The 12,034-nt window shown below is 40.9% G+C and overlaps 1 protein-coding gene across 3 annotated transcripts in view; it reads left to right on the forward strand.

Moving 5' to 3' along the window:
- LOC124789268 (isoaspartyl peptidase/L-asparaginase) overlaps positions 1 to 12,034 on the forward strand; it is a 63,131-nt gene that overhangs the window by 11,612 nt on the left and 39,485 nt on the right. Inside the window, exon 1 of one of the 3 annotated variants that reach the window (XM_047256566.1) lies at positions 4,067 to 4,301. The exons of 1 other annotated variant lie outside the window; for it this stretch is intronic. In XM_047256566.1, the coding sequence (XP_047112522.1) occupies positions 4,232 to 4,301 (70 nt within the window). In that variant the 5' untranslated portion in view covers positions 4,067 to 4,231. Of the gene's footprint in view, positions 1 to 4,066; positions 4,302 to 12,034 lie in introns of those variants that run through there. One more of the 3 variants, XM_047256568.1, reaches the window with a different exon arrangement.

Raw genomic sequence — 12,034 nt, forward strand, 5'->3', positions numbered from 1 at the left:
TGCCTCTGATTGCTCACTCTATAGATATTGCTACTCGAAAGCCGCAACGCCTAAACGAGATTGGCTGATTTAGAAGCTAAGAATGATGGCAAGATCCTTCTGAATTCTCGAGCCGACAAACAAATTACTGCGAGAAGCCTTTAATTAATAATTTAGACATTATTATGACAGATCAAATAACTTTTATTGAACGTTGCAATACTTCAAAGTGACACAGATACATAACACTATTTTTAACACAGTCACCAAGGCTCTGTAAACAAGGATCGGAATTTTATACCAGTCATAGAATTCCTCGACGATAAAAATCCGTTCCTCGGTCGCGGTCACCCCACAACAGGCCTCAGCAGTCCACCCACCCCACCGTCGCCCGACGGAAAATCACGCCATGGAGTATGACCGCACGAGGATTCTGGTACAGACGTCGAGATACTGGGACAGCGTTGTTAAGAGAGGCCATCGAAATTCGCACCAATGACGACCTCATAAACCGTGACTGTGGCTATAATCTTAGCAAGGCTTGGGAACCAGCGATCGGGTTAATCAAGAGTAAATCGAGCAAACGTATAGTTGTGACGATCACGGCGGACAGAGCCATCACACCGACGTCACCTCAGACGCCGTCGCAATCTGTTCCACCCCGCGACCGCGGGGCGCGGACGGCGGAGGGAGCGCGCCGCGGGCGGAGGGTATTTAAATCGGCCGCCGCCGCGTCCGAACCCAGTTCCCTCTGAGCAGCCATAGCGTACGGATCTCCGTGCCGGCACGTTCACAGGAGCTCAGTCCGTCAGTTCACCTGATGATGGCGACATGTATGATCGCCGAAATATTGTGCCCGTTGGACACAATAGACCGGCAGCATACCCGTGGATATTTTGAATGTAAATAATGATTGGCACCAATCCTACACTGCTCGTAGCTGGCTAATTTGTAAACTGCTGTATCCATTCCCTCTTTTAGTGGCAAAGACCTCGGACACAATCAATACTTTGTGTCTTTACTCGTCTGAAAGACTTCCCAAAAAATTGAAACAGAATAATCTTCCCTCAGCGATCACGTCGAACTCTTGATACACATTGCGCCTAAATAAAAGTTTCTAAAGCATTAATCATCGTACGTAAGATTCTCAAACACTTCTTCTTGAATAAACTACTGACAAGCTTACTTCTTCGAGCAGACGAAATCAGACAGTTGAGCTATAGATTCCATTTATATAAAACAACTGACATTCGTAAAATCGATACGCGATCGGGTTAAGGGCCCTACATCTGCATAAATTTATCAGCCGGGCGTCCAGACAGGTCGAGATCGATTTTGCTTGTCGGTTGGTCGGTTGGGTAAGGACACCCGATAGCCGACTTCCCCCCCCCCCCCCCCCCGCCCCAACCACCACCACACCTCATCCTCCCCACTACCACTAAACCCAACAAATTGTGGAGTGTGTTCAGAATAGCATTGTCGTGCCAACCGCTCGACGTTAATTCGCCGGAATAAAAGCTGTTCAAATATGGCTAACGTGACAGAGCGCGAGGGAGACGAAACTTTACTGAAAGATTTTCTGGAGAAGTCTGAAGAATGCAGATGTTTGTGGGGCACGCCGTGGGAGGAGCGTAGCAATAAAGGTACAAGGAATGAGGCACTTGTTTCGTTTTTTTAACGAATCACTAATGTTTTCATGTGGCACACAGAAAGAGTAATACATAGATATTTTATAAATAAAAAGGCCGCTGACTGCATTTCGGTTTTCAATTTTTATTGCCGAAGCAAGGAAATGAAACAAGAAAACCGAAAACAAACAGATTAAATTTTTGATTTCATTTACGGTACGTATGGGAAGTAAAATCTAAAAACCGAAATGCAGGCTGTCCACGGACCTTCATTCATTAAATATACTTTCTTCATTGTGAGAATTGTTTAAAAATTCCAGCCTGTCTTTTTCAGTTCTAGCAACTTCTAAATGCTTCTCTTCCTACGTATCTGTTGGCGCCATGAGATGTGTTTCGAAAGGCATGCTTGCTGCTTATTTATTATGTTTCGACAGTACATGATGGCGTATTAATTTTAAAAACTTGATAATGGGATAATGTAGTCCAGAAACATGTGTCGAGTGAATTACAGATTATCGACATTTGTTGCATTATTATCTCCGTGCTGATGCCCTCATAGTTGTATGATGGCTTCACAACAATTGTTTTATGAGAAAAAAATCTGTTTACATAATAGTAGTGAAGACATTATCTATACAACGTCCGACGATGTGCGACCTGACTTTTCTGCGGCTCTGATGATTGCTCTTACACGTCACGCTTGCAAAATTACTGGCAATAATAACACTGAAGAACAGTAAAAAAGCTGAAGACGTACAGAACAAAGATCACTTTGGTTTCCTGAAGCGATAAGGCGTCAAAATAGCATTCTGACGTGTGCTTAGTAATAGGAGACAGAAGAAAAATCATGATAGCTCTCAGCATTTATGGATCTAGAGAAGACCTTCTACAATTTTAAGCTGGAATAAGACGTTTACAGTCCAACGAAGATAGAAGGGAAAGCACAGACGCAAAATAATGATATACAGTAAGCAACTCCAAATAATAAAAGCAATGGTTCAAGGAAGACAAGTTTGTGTTCAGTAAGGTACGAGGCACGTTTGCAATTTATCGCTACTGTTGTTCAAGCTGTACTTCTATTACTCGCAGTAACAGAAAGAAAATTTCAGAAGAGTAATTGAAGAGCAACGAAAACAGGCAGCGATGGCAAGAGAACAGCATACTGCACTTCAGACAAAGATGATGATCAAGCGTAGTGGAAAGCAGAATAACCACGTATTTAACATTTTGGCAACAACGCACAAGTGGAAGAAATAAATAAAATCTCCTCTATTGGAAACAAGCTTACACAGGATGGTCGAAGCAAGGATATTTTCCGTAGCAGTGATATTCCGTCATAGGACAAAAGTTTTCTTCAATAAACGGCCTCTACTGGTATCAGATACCTGTATGATATCGAGGAAGAATTGCTCGAAAATATATATCTGAAATACGTAATTGTTGAAGTTGGAGAGAACAGTAGAGCGAAATAACTGTAGGGACAGGCAATGACTAGAACATTTAAAACAGACTGTAGAATCGGGTGTAGCAGTTACGTCAAGATGAAAACATTAGTGCAAAACAGGGAAAGACGGAGGATAATCCCAAACAAGGTGCAAGATCGATGACTAGCGGAAAAAATGCTGTACGTCGAAGGTGCTTGCGAAGATGTCGCCCAGCTTAGTTTTCTTAAAAGTAAATATGACTGAAAAAGACAATATGAATTAGACTCTTTGTCTGATCTGCGTTAGCAAAACGTAACATCGAAGAAAGAAGTATAGTTCCTGAAAACAGCAATCCTCTCTTGAGCGTCAAAAATAGCTTTCTTATAAAATAAAACATTCTTAACATGAAACAGCAGATGAAGAAGTGGAACATGTGCAGACGGTAAAATTGTGTACATGGTCAGAATTTAGAAGCATCTCAGAAGAGTAACGCACTATATGTACGATACACAGTTTCTGGTGCAGAAGATAAATGTATTTTCATTCAACTCACCACACCTACAACCTACTTTATTAATATTTCGTTACGTTATTATTTAAGCTTTCTGTAGAAGGTTATAAATGATAGAAGTATTTGAGCCAGCGCCTTGACAAATGTCTGCAAGAGCTACACTTCTTTGGAGATTTTAGATGACAACGGTCTTTCGTCTGGACGTGTACTCGTAGGAAACTGAACGTTTGGATCATTCGGTGAAAATGTCTTACATCTGATGTAAATGTAAAACTTACGACATGCTTTTTCACCTTATTTCACGTTTCCCAGTAAGCTTTAGTGTTAAATATATTCTCTTGAGGCCTAGCTGTGAGCTAGGACGCTCGGAAAGAAAGTGCAGTTTCAGCTGCTGGGGTAAAAGAAAGTCGAAAGAGGCGGCGGAACTGACCAGTCGCTGACGCCACAACTGGCTGACCAATCACAGTGCGTTGCTGTGGAGTGGCCACCTATTGAGTGTTACGAATGCTGCGCTGCGATAATGAGGTCGCGGAATCTAGAGGCAGCGATACGTTAGCTAGATAGTCGCTGTAATTGCTTGCTCGTTCACTCCAGTGCCACTTTAAACTGCGGTGTTTAATTCCGTTCAGCGAATATCACGACTGTTGCATACGATTCTAGTACAAAGAGTCTGCTGTGTGATATACAGCATGGAGTTAGCAAAAGTTCTTGTTCTGGTGAATATCATCTGCATCAGCCGTGTGGTCGTTGGCGACGAAAGTATGTAGCTCTAAAGCAATATCGTTGTTGTAATCAGTTTTCTACCAGCCAATTATGATCTTTAGTGTGTAGTATATTTATGGTGTACATGTAAGTGGCTGTACTATAATAGCTCAATACAGCTTACACTTAATACAAAAACAAACACAATTCATACTCTTTTTACACTGAATATTGCGGCGCTTTTAGCGTTATGCAATTGAGTTATTGAGGAAGGCTGGCTTTAAACGGCATATATATCGACCACCAGAAGCTTTAGACGTTCGAACTAAGCAAAAAGATCTGTTGCACGTATATCTAACATTTATAGAATAGGAGCTGAAGAGTTTCGTGGACCACGACCTTACATCCCGGAAGGTTTACCAGAAGATATGTCATCCGGTCGTGAAAGCCTTCATACTATGATTTATAGAATAAGTTAGTGTCCTGTTCATAAATCAAAGTCGAGGTAATTTTTTCGAATAATAAGAGACACAGAAGTATTATTGTTTTTGATATTAATTCATCTATACATTCATCTTTTTTCCGAAGTTTCTCGACTATAAAAGTTACGAGTGCCTTTAATAATTCCCTTCATATTACATGGGATAATTCAATAGGTAGAACACAGGACATATTAGCCGTGTAGTGTGTCCAATATTATAGTTTTATAGACCATCAAATTAAACAGCTAGGTGAAATTTTCAAAATTTCATTCGCTATGAAAATGAAGGAAAATTCTCTCTTTGTCATGACTTGAGGTTCACCGATAATTTTTCACGTGAAACAAAAAATTGTAGTAGTTTACGTACAGACCATATTTGTGCAATAAATCAGCTTAAAACAAAAGGTGGAATAAACTTCGCAAGTACGTTGTGTAATAATAGAGGTTTTTTATTATTAAGTTATATTACTTTTCCCCAGTTGCCACTCAGTGTTATCAATACAGTCTTTGAGACTACTGTATGTATTAATTCAATAGTTACTTATTAACTACAGTAACTTTATTTGCTGTTAGAAAACGAGAGATTCAGTGATCGATTACTTTTTCTCTGTAAATGTATGTTAAATCTGGCTCCTGCCTCCTTGCTGATACAATAATCTCTGAAGGCATAGTCCATATCAATTCAGGCAGGCTAGGAAAAAATCTTACCTTCATAGTCTCGGATGTTATTGAATCCAGCACATGTTAAAATGAAGGACTAAGTAAGGAACACGTCTTTTTTTGTTTTCTCCAAAAACATTTCTGCTCCGAGATACAGCCCTCCAAAGATGACACTGCGCGTACCATTTTGAAGATGTGAATTTTGGAAAAAATTTTAAAATTCTGTATCTCTGGAACAGTTCTAGATATTTTGTTGGTTTTTTTATTTGAAAGATAATTGCTTTATCTTTACAAAGTAATCCTCCATATAGACTTATCTGTCAAAGTTCGTTTACTATAGGGTTCTGAATTTATGGAATTTTTTGTTCAAAAATACCAATCAATAAAATTTTGATTTTTTTTTTCTCTTGATTAGTATCGTATAGTTCTACATTCCCTGAGAAGGAGAGCTTCGCTGGCCGGGGTGGCCGAGCGATTCTAGGCGCTACAGGTTCGAATCCTGCCTCGGGCATGGGTGTGTGTGATGTCCTTAGGTTAGTTAGGTTTAAGTAGTTCTAAGTTCTAGGGGACTGATGACCTCAGAAGTTAAGTCCCATAGTGCTCAGAGCCATTTGAACCATTTGAAAAGGAGAGCTTCCACTTTTAGGTTGAACAGGTTTTATAAACAATTGAAATTTTTGCCACACATAAACCTGTTTTGTTATTGCATTATCACAAAACAAGCTCATGAAAATCAAAACCTAAGCTTATTTAACATAATTTTAGTTTTGAATGATGAGTAAGAGACTCATTTTTCACGCATTTTCAGTGGTTCCAAAATGTATGTGAAAGGCCCAAAGGTTTCAACTTATTCAACTTCTGGCCACCCTGTTTTGTACTAAAATCAGCCAGTTAATGAACTAAAAATGTGTTCCACTGCTTCAGTATCTTCCTTTGATATAGAGTGATGCCTTCCTGTTGAACCAGTAGGAACTGGAGCACTTACAATCTTCAGAACATTGTGAACAGGAAGTAATCACTGATGGCATTGGTGCTGTCCTTCAGCTGGAAACCTATATCCAGCAGCTGGTCCATGTGGTAGCATAAAGTTCGCTACAGTTTCGTTTAACTCATAACTGGTGTCGATAATCTCTGCAATCCACCAGTCACAGTGATACACACACGCCACAAACATCCCCCTTGTCAGGTTGTGAATCTGACTATTATCCTGCTGTTTCTGAGGTGTTGGCCGAACGAACGAAATTTATTCTTTCTTGCTCTTTAAAGTTTGTGCAATATGAGTTAGCCCATCATTTTGAGTCCAAAAATGTGTCATCTGAATTTCTTTTATAGGATTAGTTTATTTGGACCATCCTTCTTTTCTCTGCTCACGGAATTCATCGGTTTCCTCTTTGGACAAAAGAATGATGGCTGTGGCTGTGTAAGATTTCACAAATATTGTAAAATACTCAGCATTCTGAATTGCAGCTGTATTTGGTCTGGAAGTATTATGTTTTGTAGCATGGTGCTTCAGCAGGCCTCCTACACCATCACAAGGCTCCTTCCCGTGACCAGTAGCACTGTATAACCGGTCAGTTGGCACAAGCGACTTAATTCAAACAGCTGGTAACGATTTTTAAAACGACTAAGAGCACCATCAGAAATAATGATGATCATCTCTGCCCCTGTTTGTAGTTCAAGAGTTTTGCGCATTGCCAGCAAAGCATGTGCTGAGTCATGACCGGTGTCATCACTTATAACTGCAACACCTGTGGTCTTGTTTTGAAAATATGTCACTCCTGTAAAAATTGAAACCTAGTCATTACTCCAATGATACCCTTGTATTTCTTATGGGAGAATTACAAACCAATTCTCAGCAAAACCACAGTGAAGTACTAAACATAGCTCTTCGGCCTGTATACTTCACTTCTGCAATGTATTATTGTTGCAATTTCTTCAGATGCTAGTGCGTTACTGCTTTCACTGACCATTTACCAAGTTCATCAATGAAACTGTCAAAGGCAACAGTTTTCTTAATTAGTTTATTTTCCTCCTATATCGCATAAGTAATTTCTGCAGAGTTATCTGCTACATCTTCCAGGCCAAGTGTCTGTAAAGACAGCCCTTCCTTTCCAGGGCAGTCACCACATTCTAGAAACAAACAAGTCTCTAGGTTTACATCACAGACTACAAATGACTTCACACCCCAACCAAGGTGTCATATGTCATGTGCTCCATCAAGTTCTTCAAAGTTACCACACAAAGTTCAAAATTCGTGTAGTAGACACATAAACAGACATCTCTAAGTGAGTGTGGAACTACCCACTTAGGTCGTAGTGCATAAGAATTTGATCTTTCAGTATGTGAAATTGTGTAGTTGCTCTTATAAATTGCAAAAGTTTCTTTAATACTGCGAGTCATGTACCTCTTCACATTCACAACTTTATGACCTTCAACTGTTACAGTTATAGTGTCTTTTTTGTTGGCACATTGGCAAGAACAGTCCTATTTATCTTCCAGATAAAATGAGTGCACTATTTTAACTTGAGCTGATTCTACAGGATGACTATAGTAGGGATCTGATCTTCCAAAGACTCCTTTTACAGACCTCACATTTCTTGATTTGTCTACCATGTACTTTGATACTGGTTGAATGTGGTTTAAAATTGTTTTCTTTGAAAATGTCTCTGAAATAATAGTTAAAACTTGTACCTTTTCGCTGTAGGATGTACAATATTCAACAGCTGAATTGATATTTGTGAAAAAATCCTTGCAAGAGTGCTTTGGTTCATTTTCTTCTGAAGATGGAATTTCTTCTTTGAAGATTGTGGTCAGTTTTGCTGTAGTGTATTCATCCATAGCATTAGTAATTTCTCTGCGCTTTCTAGATGCATAGAGCTTATGACACGACTTCACTGATCTCGGTTTCTTAACGGAGCTAACACCTACCTCTGTAGTTGACTGATTCAGAGAATCGCGACCCTTTCGTAGAATGTAGTGACTCAGGTCTATCCAAGCACATACAGAGAGAGTCAGAGTATGTTCCCGATCTTTTCGACTTCAGTTAGCCTTCAAGGCATGACAGACTAGTAGTTATCGCAGCCACAAGATGACCCTCCCGTGTTGAAACTGCTTTTCTTAAAACTCTTCTCAGCAGGTACGATAACGAAATCGATTACAAGAATCTACTTTAAGGTAGAAGAAATAAGGATCTAGTACAGGCATGCTGAAAAGCTTGCCGAATCAACAATCACCTTAAGCTGTGAACATTCTCAACTTAAGCGATTTACGTTGTGCTAAATTTAATCTTCATACGAGAACGGTAATCCAAAATCTTCTCGCTACTGCAGGTCGATCATCATTTTCTCTGTTATATTAACAACATACCATATTAATGACGAACAGCAGGTTTGTATTAAATAACAATGGCCATGCGCGAGGAGGACCCCCGCTGGGGGGTTAGGTGCAAAATTAATTACATATATAGGCATTTCATCCATGCCGGGAGTCGACAAACTCGATGATTTTTTTGCATCTTGTCGTCAGTAATTCTGACAAGACATCGGTTTGGGGAATTCCCACACTTTCGAGAATGTTTTAATTGTAAGTCTAAAGTTGGTTAACAAATGAAAAAAGAAATATTTTTTCGTCTGATATTATTACAAATTCATAATTTTCGGATTTTTTCGTTTAATTGTACTGTGAAACCTTGCTTCCTGCCAAATTTTATGATTCCAGGCGAACTGAAAGTACCCTACAGGTTTTGATGAATGGGTTTGGGAGTATCAAATTATGTGACATGAATGACCGTATCTTTTGATTGCGTTGACTTTAGAGCTTCAATTTTGTGACCGCCAAGTGACCACAGACATAAATTTCAACTTGATATGCCTACCCGTTACTGAAAAAAAGGATTTTCTACTGCCAGACAGGCAGACGAGAGAGTGATCCTATAAGGTTTCCTTTTCACGGATTGATGTTCGGAACCATAAAAACAATAAAGAAGATACCTACAAGGAAGTAGGATAGTGTCAACTTTCGAAAGACTGAGAAGAAATGAAAATACTTTGAAGCACTTACCAATGACAGAAGTAAAAGCGCTGTGGGTTGTTTAACAGAGAAGTGAAACGTGAAATATACGTAAATTCAACGGGACAACACCAACAGAGACGAATGAAATGTGAATAACTAAAGACATACTCCGAATTATTAATGACTAGAGTAAACGCAAAAATATGTATTATGAACTGACAAGCAAGCAGTATAGGTTACTAAGAAGTACGATTCATCACTGGAAATTAAAATAAAGCATAATGACGAGGGCCATTTTTAAAATAAGAACCGATAACACATCGTGCCCGCGCTTTCTGTCACGTGACGTCCATTCATTGTCGGCCACTCTTGACCAGTCCCGCACTACGCCGCCATTACGTTTCACGTCTCTGCCCGAGTTTGTTGTAGGGTTATACTGCTTCGTTTGTCGCTGTCAGTCAGTAATCCCATCGATTGTTAAGTCCACTCGGTTATTCGATTCTTAAATGCAAAACAACTTGGTCCTCCTGAAATTCACCAGCAGCTAAACGGTTTATAGTGCAGATGTTCGTCTTGCTGAAATTCACCAGCAGCTTATTGAAGTTCATGTTTTAGGTGACTAATGGAAATGTGCGTAAATGCTGTAGGCTGTTTAATGAAGGAAGGATAAAAGTTCATGATGGACAACGATCTGGACGACCTACTCTCATGAATGCAGACTTGACACAAAACGTTCACGTTCATGAGGCAATTCGCCAAAACGGTGCTTCACTATTGACGAGCTGCATCAAAATTTCACAAGTTTCAAGATCAGTAGTTTTTTTCACATTGTTACTGATAAACTTCACTACAGAAAAAAGCGGACAAGATGGATGCGGAAAACGTTAACAGAAGAACACATACCAAAGCGAAGGAGTGGCCGAGCGGTTCTAGGCGCTACAGTCTGGAGCCACGCGACCGCTACGGCCTCAGGTTCGAATCCTGCCTTGGGCTTGGATGTGTGTGATGTCCTTAGGTTAGTTAGGTTTAAGTAGTTCTAAGTTCTAGGGGACTGATGACCTCGCCGGCCAGGGTGGCCGAGCGGTTCTAGGCGCTACAGTCTGGAACCGCGCGACCGCTACGGTCGCAGGTTCGAATCCTGCCTCGGGCATGAATGTTTGTGATGTCCTTAGGTTAGTTAGGTTTAAGTAGTTCTAAGTTCTAGGGGACTGATGACCTCAGAAGTTAAGTCCCATAGTGCTCAGAGCCATTTGAACCATCTTTGAACTGATGACCTCAGACTTTAAGTCCCATAGGGCTCAGAGCCATTTGAAGATTTTGAACAAAGCGAATGGCACATTCTTTGTCCATTTTGGAGCACTATCACGAGGATGGTGACCAATTCTTGAGTTACATTGTGACCAGTGCTGAAACATGGATTGCGCACTACAGTCCACAGAATAAACGTCGATCCAGTGAGTAGCATTATTCAATCTCCCCAACGAAACCACGAAAATTCAGACAAAAATCTTCAACATAGAAAATCATGGCAACAGTTTTTTGGGACCGGGAAGGCATTCTCCTGTTAAATTTTTTTGCCAAAAGGAGTGAGAATAAACGCTGAGAGGTACTGTGAAACATTATTAAAGCTTAGGCGCGCTATTGAAAATCGCCGTTGCGTACAGCTCTACAGCGGTGGCGTTCTGCTTATGTTGCGACAAGAACAAAGACGCAACTGGTCAACTTTCACTGGGAATCACTGGATCATCCACCATACGGCCCTGACTTAGCACCATCAGAATTTCAGCTGTTTCCAAAACTGAAGGAATTTCTTGATGGAAAGCGCTTGGAAACTGATGACATGTTGAATGAAACTGTTACTAAATGGTTTAATGTTCAGGTGGCAGAGTTCTTTGATGCTGGTATCCAAAAGCTGCTGCCACGACTTGCAAATGTTTAAATGTTCATGTTAACTATGTTCAAAAGAGAAAAAAATGTGCGTACTGTAGTCTGTGATACAATTTACGTTCATAAAGCCCACCCGGCTAGCAGCGCGGTATAACGCGCTGCTTTCCGAGCGGAAAGGCGTGCCGGTCCCCAGCACGAATCCGCCCGGCGGATTAGCGTCGAGGTCCGGTGTGCCGGCCACCCTATGGATGGTTTTTAAGGCGGTTTTACATCTGCCTCGGCGAACGCGGGCTGGTTCCCCTTATTCGGCCCCAGTTACACTAAGTCGGCGATTGCTGCGCAAACACTGTCTCCACGTACACGTACACCATACTTACTCTACCACGCAAACGTAGGAGTTACACTCGTCTGGTATGAGATGTTCCCAGGAGGTGTCCACTGAGGGCCTAACCGCAAAATAACCCTGTGTTCGGTGTGGGGCGGCGGTGGGGTGAGTGGACTGCTGTAGCCTGTTGTGGGGTTGTGAACCACTGAGCGCTACGGCGGGGACGAAGCGCCTCCGTCGTTTCTAGGTCCCCAGTTCAATACACAATACACATACATGCACACACACACACACACACACACACACACACACGCACACACACACACACACACACACACACACACGATACGTTCATAAATGAAGATTCTCTTACTCCATTGCTAATCGATTCTTAATTTAAAAATGACCCTCGTAGAATTGATGAGG

This window comes from Schistocerca piceifrons, chromosome 3, assembly GCF_021461385.2.
Source record: "Schistocerca piceifrons isolate TAMUIC-IGC-003096 chromosome 3, iqSchPice1.1, whole genome shotgun sequence".
Taxonomy (NCBI): domain Eukaryota; kingdom Metazoa; phylum Arthropoda; class Insecta; order Orthoptera; family Acrididae; genus Schistocerca; species Schistocerca piceifrons.